The sequence below is a fragment of the Oryzias latipes genome, chromosome 5 (genome assembly GCF_002234675.1).
Source record: "Oryzias latipes chromosome 5, ASM223467v1".
NCBI classification, from domain to species: domain Eukaryota; kingdom Metazoa; phylum Chordata; class Actinopteri; order Beloniformes; family Adrianichthyidae; genus Oryzias; species Oryzias latipes.
The window spans coordinates 4,886,911-4,899,560 of record NC_019863.2 but is presented as its reverse complement, the minus strand read 5'-3'; the positions used below and the strand labels follow the sequence as shown (position 1 = coordinate 4,899,560).

General features: G+C 41.8%; 1 protein-coding gene across 1 annotated transcript; it reads right to left on the bottom strand.

Moving 5' to 3' along the window:
- Nucleotides 1–2,630: 2,630 nt before the first annotated feature.
- On the bottom strand, nt 2,631–12,613 carry bap1 (BRCA1 associated protein 1). The gene is made up of 17 exons (XM_011474705.2): nt 12,417–12,613; nt 12,180–12,209; nt 11,999–12,053; nt 9,553–9,685; nt 9,139–9,258; nt 8,530–8,591; nt 8,220–8,362; nt 7,968–8,046; nt 7,748–7,871; nt 7,478–7,589; nt 7,140–7,306; nt 6,817–6,950; nt 6,273–6,736; nt 5,928–6,148; nt 5,675–5,767; nt 5,521–5,593; nt 2,631–3,499 (listed from the first exon to the last, which is right to left on the bottom strand). The coding sequence occupies exons 1-17, from the start codon at nt 12,451–12,453 to the stop codon at nt 3,366–3,368; spliced, it is 2,181 nt and encodes a 726-aa protein (XP_011473007.1). The 5' UTR covers nt 12,454–12,613; the 3' UTR covers nt 2,631–3,365.
- Between the last annotated feature and the right edge of the window lie 37 nt (nt 12,614–12,650).

Sequence of the window (12,650 nt, the reverse complement as noted above, 5' to 3'; positions counted from 1 at the left end):
TGAATTATACACAGACGGAAATTGAGTTTCTATGATATGGAAAGTTTAAAACATGGTTTCTCCTTTTGCTGTTTGTACCGTTGCAAGATAAAGGATATGAACCCTTTGGGATAACTGTGGAGCTACATCACCAGATAAATACAATTTGCTTAAACCAATACAACACCAACATTTTCAAAGTTACAATATTCCTGTTTTTATTGAACAAAACATGTGAGGATTCAAATTGCAGGGTGGAAAAAATTTATGAACCCTTGGACTTAATTACTGGTTGACCGTCCTCTGTTAACAATAACTTCAAGCAAACATTTTCTGAATTTGGAGTTTAGACCTCTGCACAAGGGTCAGGAGGACTTTTGGATCGTTCCTCTGAACAGAACTGTTTCAGTTCAATGATGTGTAGTGTGCATTGCTGCCCTGAGGTCATGCTACAACATCTCAATCGGGTTGAGGTCGGGACTTCGACTCGCCCACTCCAGAAGTCGCATCCTCTTCTGTTTAAGCCATTCTGTTTTTGCTTTTTTTCTTCTGGGCTTGTCCTGTTGCATCACCCATCCTCCGTTTAGCTTCAGTTGGTGAACATATGGTCTTTCCTTTTCCTGCAAAATGTCTTATCAAATTTGGGAATTCAATTTTCTGTTGATAACAGCAAATTGACCAGGCCCTGAGGCAGCAAAGCAGCCCCAAACCATGATGCCCCCTCCATCATGTTTCACAGTGGGGATGAGGCTTTGATGTTGCTGTTGTGTGTTTTGTATTTCCTCCAAACAACTCAAGTTTTGTTTCATTTGTCCACAGAATATTTTGCCAGTAGTGCTGAGGAACGTCCAGATGCTCTTTTGCAAGTTTCAATCGTGCAGCAATGTTTTTTTTTAGACGGCATTCATTCTTATTGTTAATGTTTTCCTTATAGATGTGTCAGTTGAGGTGGCTAAGGCATCTAGTCCGGATGCGTCATGGACACCTCCCTGGGGAGGTGTTCCGGGGATGTCCTACTGGGCGGAGGCCCCGGGGTAGACCCAGGACACGCTGGAGAGGCTACGTCTGGGAACGCCTCGGGGTCCCCCCAGAGGAGCTGGAGGCAGTGGCCGGGGCGAGGGAAGTCTGGGCATCTTTGCTTAGACTGCTGCCCCCGCGACCCGGTCCCAGATGAGGGGAAGTAGATGGATGGATGGATAAATGTAAACTTGTAGTGAGTCTGAAAGTATTTTCAAATACTACATTGAATGCTAAAAGTAAATGTAAACGTGTAATATGTTTTACTGTTAATCCGTCTATTAGTTGTTTTTGTCAAATCACTAAAGACTAAAGCCTCCTAAACATGAATGTAAATGATACATGTGATTAAATCTAGAATAGAACACAGTATCTATGAATTAACATCTAAATGTTCATTTAAAAATGTATTTAGAAATGTTAATGTCTGTGTAAATAGAATTATTGAAATTGTTTAATGTAGTTTAATTGAAAACGTTTTTTTGTTGTTGTAAAATATATATATTTTTTAATTTATTTAAAATTTGTCCGATAAGGCTTCCTAGCAACAAAATACCCCCATATTTTATGAAAGTCTGACAGTATGGATGGATGGAGACGTGTCAGCAAAAATATTAGACTGTGCCAAGGAGGCATTTCTAAGTCCTTAGCTGATTTTCCCCTCGCTGTCATCTTTACAGGACGACCACATCTAGAGAGAACAGCAACAATGCTGAACCTTCTCCATTTGTAGATCTGGTGTGTCTAACCGTGGACACCAAAGGTTTTAGAGATACTCTTCTGACCCTTTCCAGCTTCATGCAACTCAACAATTCTTGATTGTAAATCCTAGGAGAGCTCTTTGGTGTGAGGAACGGTTCTCATCAGGCAATGCTTCTTCAAAGTAGCAAACTCAAAACTGGTGTGTGTTTTATTTTACAAGGCAGGGCAGCTTTAAGCAGCACATCCAATCTCATCTCATTGATTGGCTTTGAGGTTGGTCGATTCCTAGCTTCAATAGCTCTTGGAGAAGTTTTTTGCTTTAGGGTTTACATATTTTTTTCCATTCCTTTGAATATTTACATGTTTTGTTGAATAAAAACATGAAAACTTTACATTTTTGTGTTGTAGTTTAAACAAACTGTATTTATCCGATGATGAAAATCAGGACGTTTTATGATGAATTCACACAAAAATCAAAGTAATCCCAAAAGGATTCGCATACTTTTTCTTGAAACTGCAGGTTTCTTGTTTGCTAACAAAACAAACAGAACTGAGATCAATATCTATGCCACGGATTTATTCATCCTATAAATTCAGTGACAAAGAATAAAGTAAGAAGATGAACAAGTACAGGTTTCAATTTGCAACATAACAAAAAGCAACAAACATAGAAATTGCTTAAACTGCAGGAAATTAAGAAAGAACTGAGCTTCTCCCATAATAAATGTAAACTTGATAAAGGCTTTTATTTTCAGGACATAAAGATGCCCCACTGCCCTCCCCCCCTAGTGTAACGTGCTTTCACTACACCTTCTAAACTAATTATTTTTTGGACTTTTTTGTTTAAAATAAGCATAAGATTTATTACAGAAAACAGCAATCAGATAGACCACGTCAGCTTTATAACAAAAGAGACTGTAAGTTTGAAAATGTACATTTTGATGGACTTTATTGCTGAATGAACTCATAAAACACAGAGCACAACAGTACAATGTTCACTTGAGCCAAATGACAGATAAATATATACAAGGACACACAACTGCACACACCTTAATATTACCTTGAGATCCTTTTTGAGTAGAAATAAAATGCACTGGAAATGTCTGGATGGAAAACCAACATGAGACAAGAGCTTTTCCTAAAAGGAAAACATGAGGAGGCTTCTTGACTTGGGTGCTGGTTTTCTACTCATGCAATAATGAAAACAATACAGAGTGAATTAGCAGCACTGAAAGTCAGTGACTGAAAAGGTGAGACTGAATTGAGGATCTGTCTTTGTCAAAAACATTCAGCGCCTCATGGGCACTGAAGACCGAGAAGTTACCTTTGGAGAGACTTAAGCACATTTTCCAACAAACGACATTTGTACTAAAAAATATATATAACGAAGAGAAGATTGTTCATTAAAAACATTGATGTTACCCCCCTAAAGACATGCTTCTTGATTCAACATTACAGTCTGCAAGTGACAATGGCACAATAGCAAGAATGATATGAAGCCAAGAAAGAAACGGATGGTCCACTTTGTGAAGCAGAAGAGGTTCTGGCTAAAATACAACACTATACTGCCTGTAGGAATGAGTGTCAGGAGTCCAGCAGCTTCTTTATTCCCCTCTGTTGATTGCGTGGTGTTTACACATCACTAACACGGATGATGTCCTTATTATTTACTGACGTTTGGCTTTGTAAGGCCGGGAGCGTTTCCTTCGATCGGGCTTCCTCTGTTTGTGCAGGCGGCCGATACTCACTCCCTGACGCCGGCGCACAGAGATGTTTTGCTCCACCAGGCTGGCTAACATACCTGAATGAAGTTAGTAAAGTTGGAGGAAAATAGAAACCAGAACCGGTTGTTAGTTGGTTTTTACTAAAAGCATGAAAAATAACAATAAGCACTTCTTAAGAGGTAAAACATGCGTGACGTTTTACAAAAAAATATTTTTTCTGAATTAAATATACAGAAAACTTTTACAAGTATTTTTTTTTTTAGCAAACTACAACACCTTCCAAACCTTGGTCATGTGCACCCGTACAGGTGCTGCAGGTTTTTGGGTTTTCTGGGCCCGGGGAGGGGGGCAGAGGTGCCTCATATGGCCACCCATTGACTGTATAATATAACTGGACGAATCACGTGTGACATCACACATAGAAAATGCCTTGCGTCCAGTTCCAAACAAATGAGGTCAATTTAGTTGCCATTTTTCCACAATATGTCCGTGGCCATGTCAGGACCAGACGTCCTCAGCAGGCGGGGATTTTCTACGGCAACCACTCTATCCAATCAGGACTGAGCATGTTAGAAGGCCACACAGATCGGGAGAATCTGTCAATCAAATGCTTTGACCGAGGCTGTTGTTAAGGCATCTGATGGGTCAGTTTATAACCTGAATAACTTGCACTACAGCAAAAATATCATGAAAACATTTAAGATTATCAAGAACATGTTAACAAAAGGTAATAAAGCGTGAATGGTTATTCTGACAGATATAATAATGAGTGAGTGACTGAGAACGGTTTATTTCTCTATGGGATTTCAGCTTTTTGGGACCGGCCGGTACTTCCTGTGGAACGCAAAGGGGGGAGGAGTTTGCTGTGTCCAGTTCTCATTTACAGTGTGGCCGCCTCAAGAGGCGCCATGAAAATGGAACGTACCATTGCTGTGCTTGTAATACGTAAGATTCTGGTTAGGGCTAATGTAAGTTGCGGCACTTCTGAGGTACAGGAGCTGCTGTCGTATGGTGGGCCTTACGCTACACTATTCAATAGTAAAGTCCGTGTACTGGCTCCTTAAAGACATCGCACAAATGCTGTAAGCACGGCATGCGTCAACACAAAATACACCGAGCTTCTAATTTCCTCATTTCTCACAGTCAGGATTTGGAGTTAAAAGGGGACAAATTCATGTGACACGCCTGCGTGTCGCCAACTTCACCCTTTTGTGTACAAGTGTTTACTACAACCCGTCACCCGCAGTAATGCCCGGAGAAAAACTTGTATGACCATTTTGGCTCTACGGGCTCAGCGATTGGTCCACGACCTTGACTTTTGGTGCAGAACGCCTGCACACCCCACACCAATTTGCCCGTATTTTGCCTGCAGACGGCCCGTATCCAACTGGAAGGGTATTTGTTGCTAAAGCTTATGCCTTAGTCACGACGGTGTACAGCCTGAATGTTAGATATGAGGAAATTAGACAATCAGTGTGTAGTTTGAGTGGGCGTCCAACGGCACTTTCATACTACCTGCACACCCAGTGCGTGCAGCAGCTCGCAGCTTACCAACAGTGTAGCATACGGGCACCGTATGACAGCAGCACTCGTACATCATAAGTGTGTAACTTCCATTATCCTTACGATTACTTCACAACACAACTTACCACATGTACAGCAATGGTGGGCTCCATTTTCAGGACATTCCTCAAGTATGAGCCACAAGAAAACAGCAGGACACTTCTGTGCTCCTCGTAACCCTTGTGCTATCCTAGGCTCTTTAACTTTGGGAGTTGGGTCATGTAGACCCACTAGACAGTGCTCTGAACCTTTTTTCTTCAATGATTTGTGATCTTCACTGGTGTCCATGGATTACATGAAATCTTTCCACCTTTGTCATGGTAGAGAGAACACGTCAATGGAAGGCTGGGGTCATAGGATAGCACAAGGGTTAAGAGGGACTCCACAGGCCGGGACAACCCAAAAACCCGTAGCACCCCTACAGGCAACCCCCATACGGGTGCATGTGACCAAGGCAGGTAGAGACACCTTGTGTTGACGGAGGTCTAAGAAAAGCATCAGCTGAAGGAACACGCCAGAGAAAAGCGAGCTTTACCTTCTTGGGCCAGCATCGATATAAATGTGCAGATAAACTCGTCGTAATTGTGGGTCCTCCTCTGATCGTCAATCTTACCAAACAGAAACGACATGTTTTAAGCATAAAACAAACCAGACCAGCAGGTGTTTTTAAGGACTAAAAACAAACCTACTTTATATTTCTTTCTCTTTTCCACTTCCTCCTTTAGATACACCTCATAGTTGGCGATGTCGGCTTCCACACACTTGAGCAACGCAAGAAGCTCCTGGAAAAGACAAGATCAGCTCCATCTGAAGAGACACTCTGGCGCAAAGCTTTGGCAGAAGCACTCTAATTAGCATCACCAATCCCCCAAAATTTCAGGAATGTGTATAATCAAACACAGCAAGAAGTGATGTCTCTTTTTATGACATTTTTAGACGTACTTTGGGTGAGTACCGATCCCCGGGAGGTTTGCTCTCTGAGCTGGAATCCGCGGCGTTGAGCCTTTCTTTTCCGGGCTTCACGTCTGCTCCACATTTCCCCTCATCCTCTTTCTTCACCTCTGCAGAAGACCCATCCCCTCCCTCCTTTGTAGCCTCTTTTTCAGCAACTTTTCCTTTCTCAGAAGTGCAAGGCTGCTTTGTATTCTCAGCAGCCAAATCTCCTGAGCAAATAACAAATGCGGGTACAAAAAAATGTTGGTTTGCCTTTAATAATAACTGAAGTCAACTATAAATGTTCTGGCTTGCAGGGTTGTTTTTTCAGTGATGACGGTCTGGTGTTCTCACCTGGTGAAGAGAGAGCACAGATGACTCCGTCCTCCTGCAGGTGCAGCAGGGCTACGCTGACAGAGGGGCCCAGTTCTCTCACAGCGCGATTGTGTCTGGAGTCCAGCCTCAGCATCTCGTCCTCTCCAAACAGCACACGCGACAAATGGGATGCTACTGGACTGGATGGGCGTGTGGCGGCCTGGGAGCGTGCCGGGGAGCGCAGCGGCGAGTTGAAGGCGCTGCCAATCTCAGACGCGGTGTCTGTGCTTTCGTTGCTGGGCGTTGGGGAAGGCTGTGAAGCAGATGTGATGCAGATGCCCCCCGTGCGGCCTTCGGTGCGCACAGACAGGGGGGTATTCAGAGCATCTTTTCTCTGAGCCTCCTTCTTCAGTTTCTCGGCCAAAACATTGAGGGCGATCTGGCTCTCCATTCCGGAACCGACCCGACCTGCTCTGGACCGCAGACTGGCCTTCCGCCTGAATCTTTAAAAAAACAGAAGAGAAAGAAATGAAACAGAAATAAACAAACTTACGGAGCTTTTATCCAGAACAACACAACATACCTGCTCGCAGTGCTAGTGGAACCTGTCACGTCCTCTTCATCATCTTCATCGTCATCTTCATCATCAGAGTACGGAGGCTGAGGAGGAGCTGGGATCCGGGGGCGACCGACACCAGCTGCAAGATCCTCTTCCTCCTGTCAGGTAGAAATGACTTCTGCAATGACTCCACATTTTGGATTTTGGGCTGGTTAAGCAGGAAAGGCCAAGGAGATGCGTGATGTAAAACATTCTCATTATAATTGTGAGGAAAGAAGTGAAACTATTCCGTTGGAGGAAACCAAGAATCCCCCCTAATGCAGGGTAAACTCCACCGATGCTCCTACCTGCATTGGAGACTTGGCGTAGTTGTGATTGTCCAGGAATGCTGGCAGCCGTTGAACGAGGGGGTTGGAGCCGCTCACCTGCTGGGAGCCTCCTCCAGAGGGAGCCGCTGGTTTACCCACAGTTTTAGAGCCCGCTGAAGAGTTAGAGGCCTCTTTGCACTCATCCACTAAAGTAAAAAGTTTAGAGTTGGGATTGTTTTTACATGCTTATTGCTCAGGAAAACCCCTCCAGCGTACAAGTCAGGGGGAGTTTCCAAATGTGATTTTGTGGAGCTGAATTACCAGAGAACCGCTGAATTAAAACAATATCTGGTTGTTAAAATAAAAAAACATGTTACCTGAGGAAGCGCCTGAGCTGGCCTCTGCTTCTTTCTTGATGTTGTCCTCGGCAGCAGAGGCGTCTGGCTGCTTCTTCTCCTGGAGATGCTCGGCCTGAGTGAGCCGGATCATCTGAAAGTGTGACGACATTCCTCAGCAGACATTACAGGCGGTTCTGTGAGGTATTTCACCAGACACTCCAACTACTCGGACACAAAACTAACAAACTCACCACATGCTGACACATTTCAAGGATGTGTAAAAAAAAAAAAAGTGGTTGAGTTGCTGACCTTCTGCAGACCTTCCAGAATAGTTTGTCGGTTTTTCTTTAGAACTTCTAATTTAGACTCGTACTTCATTCTCCGGTCAGGCACCACTGCCATCAGGTTGAAGCGGATGTCATGGTACGGCTCACTGAGGACGAGCACAGCAGCAGAATGAGAATTAAGCTTTGAGGGTTAATGTAGGAGCTATAGCATCACTAAAACGGCTATCTGCTGCATAACTCACCCAGCTGTGGCCAGTCCAATCCTCTCCATAATTACCCGTCGAGCTTTATCAGTCCACTCCTCCTCTTCACCCCAGGGTCCTACATGAAACCATTTAAAGATATATTTTTAAAAAGTGCCAACACAAAGGACGCAGAACCCCAAAAGAAGCAAAAAAAAAAAAAATCCCCAAAACTCCTGTCGTCAAATTCAGTTTGAGAAGCAAAGGTAAAATCTGGGGATTTCTGTCACCTGTAACTGTATGAAGTCTTACCGTGGTCAATGGGGTAAGCCTTCAGTCCATCCAGCTCAAAGAGGCGGTCTTTGATAGGCACGTAGCTGACAAAATGGAACGCTTCCATTGTACGAACCGCACTGATGCCATTCTGCTTCTCCGGCAAGTGCCTCGGCTCCGGTCTCCATGGAAACACAAACAAATTAAAGAAACGTTTTTTGTTTTTTTAAGTGCCTGACATTCAACAACATAAGCGTTCTCCTGAAAGTAGAACTGCACTTTTTTTTAAGTTTCTCTAGAGACTTGTTGCTTTTCTCTTTCTAGAAGGGGATTTAAGGCTGCAGCCTACCTGGCGTGGCTGTTGTGGGCTCTGGCGAGCTCTGGGGCATTTCCTATTGCATAACCTTTACTCTACAGAAGAGGAAAAAAAACAACATATAAATAAAGATTAGCGGAGAAGAAAAATCAACAGCTGTAAATCGAAGTAAATCTTCAAAACATAACACCAACAATGTATAGTCAATATGTTAAACTCTTAGATGTTCATTATAGGTTTAAACATTTTTAGTTTTTCAATAGCTATTCTTTTGAGGACTAGTTTTCCAGAAACCCATTAGTTTTAATAATGTTTTAGATAAATCTACAACAGCAGAGATAAAAAGAAGGGCTAAATGGTAAAAGTATCAGTGTGGAAGCATTAAGTCCATTAAAATGCTGCAGTTAAACTTCAGGAGAAACACAAAAGAAAAAGAACGGAAATCAAGAACCAAAGCAACAAAGAAAAATGTTCTAAACTGTTCCAACCCCAAGAGAAATGTATCAACTCAGACAGAGATGTTATTAATCAAAGCTTGAAACTAACTTTGTTTGTCACATTCCTCAGCTGACTCAACAAACAAAACAATCATCCAACAGTGACTGCTAGAATGTGTTCCCACCAAAAAAAAGAAGCACTTACTTCCGGACTGAAGCCTTTAGTGAAAGCCTTAATGCGACTGAGTGTGGAGCCCAGCTCCACTCCACTGCAGTTGAGAAGGACACTCAGCAGTGCGTGGGTGGCACACGAGTTTGGGATTAGCTAGACACAAAAAACCAAAAACACACACTTTATATGAATAAGGCTGCACAGTGGTGCATTTAAGGCTTAACTTGTGTAGTGAGAATTTAGTGTTTGATACGTATTTGTATGAAGGTATAAATGCTGTTTGTATTGTTTTGTGCATTATTCTTGCCTTGATTGCTTGTAATAAACCATTTCAAATAACATTAAATAAAATGTAGAGTTCCAAGAGAAAAAATAAAGTGAAATGTCTAATAATAAACTAAACATCAAATCCAACGTTGTATTTTTAAAACAAACATATCCTCTTACCTGATGAGCAAAAAACATGTCATTTACAATTTCCTCATCGATGACCGAAGTCTCGTCCACCAAAGTGTTGACTTTCCTCCTGGATCGGCGCTCTTCAATCCACTTGAAGAGGAAGATGAAGCCATAGACGGGACTGAAAAGTTGAACAAAGCTCATTATTCTATTATATATACTTGAATTTCCAGTGTTGTTAATATTAATGTGCAGCTCTCCTGAGCAAAAGTGGTAACTTGAAAATCATTTTAATAGGTATACATAAGTAAAAAAAAGTATAGCAAGTATGCAATAGACCATGTACTACATACAGAGTTGAAAGTATACTAACTGAATAGTTCTTCAGACTATATCGGAAAAATATACGTGTACCACATATAGACAGTTTATTAAAAATCAAACATCCCATTCTCAGTGGTCTTTATGATAAAAAATAAAATTTTAAAAATTGCATCCGTTAACATGCTCTCCCACTAGCTTCCAGCCCCTCACACTGCCCAACATAAAAGTAGCAGTGCAACAAAAATGGCGAGCAATATTGGAGCTATGCAGACGTACAGTTTTGAGCCAGATACCAGCTCAGACGAGGAAAAGGATCTATTTGTCTGCAGGCTGTTGTATCAGAATGGAGCGGAGCTGTAGCTTCAACATGACAAATAAAAGCATTTTTTTCATCTGATCCTGATTCACAATGACTTGAATAAAGAAATACTCAGAAATGTCCTTTTATGCTTCATTTTCTTAATTTACAGTGGTGGACAAAATAGTTGGTAGCCCTCAGTTAAAGAAACAAAGTCCACAATGTTCACGGAAATGACATGAAACCTTAAAAGGTAACAATAAATTAAAATGTATTGAAAATAAAATAATCAGCCATTACTTTTGTGTTTTTGATTGAAATAGGGCTGGACAAAAATGATGGTACCCATATCTTAATATTTTGTTGCACAACCTTTTGAGGCAATCACTGCAATTAAACGGTTTCTGTATTTGTCAATGAGCCTTCTGCACCTGTCCACAGGTATTTTGGTCCACTCCTCATGAGCAAAATGCTCCAGTTGTCTCAGGTTTGACGGGTGTCTTCTCCAAATGGCATGTTTCAGCTCCTTCCACTGATGTTCAATGGGATTCAGATCTGGGCTCATAGAAGGCCACTTCAGAATAGTCCAACGCTTTTCTCTCAGCCATTCTTGGGGTTTTTGGCTGTGTGTTTTGGATGGTTGTCCTGTTGGAAGACCCATGACCTGCGACTGAGACCAAGCTTTCTGACACTAGGCAGCACATTTCTACCCAGAATGCCTTGATAATCTGGAGATTTCATTTGACCTTGCACAACTTCTAGACACCCTGTGCCAGATGCAGCAAAGCAGCCCCAAAACAGAACTGAGCCTCCTCCATGTTTCACAGTAGGGACAGTGTTCTTTTGGTTGGATGCTTCATTTTTGAGTCTACCAACATAGAGCTGATGTGCCTTACCAAAAAGCTCCAGTTTTGTCTCCTCTGTCCAAAGGACATTTTCCCAGAAGCTTTGTGGCTCGTCAACATGCATTTTAGTAAATTCCAGTCTGGCTTTTTTATGATTTCCTTTCAACAGTGGTGTCCTCCTTGGTCGTCTCCCATGAAGTCCACTCTGGCTCAAACAACCATGAATGGTGCGATCTGACACTGATGTACCTTGATCTAGGAGTTCACCTTTAATGTCTCTGGAGGTTGTTCTGGGCTCTTTGGATACAGTTCCAACTATCCGTCTCCTCCATTTGTCATCGATTTTCTTCTTCCACGTCCAGGGAGGTTGGCTACTGTTCCGTGGGTCTTAAACTTCTGAATAATATGTGCCACTGTCGTCACAGGAACTTCAAGCTGCTTAGAGATGGTTTTATAGCCTTTACTTTTACCATGTTTGTCTATAATTTTGTTTCTAATGTCCTGGGACAATTCTCTCCATGGCTTTCTGTGGTCCATGTTCAGTGTGGTTCACACCTTTTCACCAAACAGCAATGTGACTATTTGTCTCCCTTTAAATAGGCAGACTGACGTATTATGGGTTTGAAAACAGCTGTGATGTCAATTAAAGGACAAACCTGAGTTCATCATGACCCTCTGGGCAATTAGTTCTCAGTCTTTTATGGAGGTACCATCATTTTTGTCCAGCCCTATGTCATTAGTTTGTTTTTTTAAATAATTCTGTTAACAACTCAAAAGTAATGGAAGATTTTGATTTTTTTATTCTCAATAAATTTTAATTTATTGTTACTTTTGAACGTTTGAAGTCATTTCAGTGAGCATTGTGGACTTTCTCTCTTTAACTGAGGGCTACCAACAACTTTTTCCACTACTGTATGTCCTCAATCGTGACAGTCGGAGAAGGTTTTCAAAGATTAATTTTGCAGATTGTTACATAAGGCTTGAGTTACAAATACCAATTAAACTACGGAGACAATTCATAAAATACCTTTGACACTTGCTCTGGAGATCATAGATTTCTTCAACTTGCACACCTTTGACCCCTTCAATAAATTGGGAAACAGATTAAAACCATTATTTACCCTCTGATAGCCCCAGTGTGAAGACAATCATATAACCACAGATTCATATAACACAGCTTCCGAGAGAGAAAACTAGCATGATCTTACCAAAATCTTCTACCAGCAGAGTGAAGAGTCCTGAATACAAAAGAATACAGAAAACAATCCAAATATAAAACGACAGACCGTGACAACGTTTATATAGACGACTAAACAATAGAAACTTTACTACAAATGAACCTAAAGTAGTAATAATAATGACGCTAATATTCGTTAAAACCGCTACGAGGTGAAAGCTAACGTTTGCTAGCCGAGTCGTCTGTCGTTCTGTGAAACATTTCTCACCTGGATCGCTCTCTAGCTCCAGCCAACCTTTATTCATGTTGTTTTTCTGCACAACACACTGTTACTTAAGATGTCTTCCAATCCATGACCGACAGCGCGAGAGCAATGTTTATCTGAATGCCGCTTCTATTTCTTTGGTATTTAAAAATCCTCAACAGAAAATTCAACATAAACACAATAGATCGAGTCGGTCGCCGGTTACCTGCGTCATCAAAACGCGCCGGAAGATTGTCG

Bases quoted from the DNA above. Each gene is read 5' to 3' on its own strand.
- bap1 (XM_011474705.2), bottom strand. From the start codon at position 12,453: ATGAATAAAGGTTGGCTGGAGCTAGAGAGCGATCCAG. The intron at 8,592-9,138 runs GTAAGTGCTTCT...CCTCTTCTGTAG, and splicing joins CTAAAGGCTTCAGTCCGGAA to AGTAAAGGTTATGCAATAGG. The intron at 6,951-7,139 runs GTAGGAGCATCG...TCTACCTGACAG, and splicing joins ACGCCAAGTCTCCAATGCAG to GAGGAAGAGGATCTTGCAGC.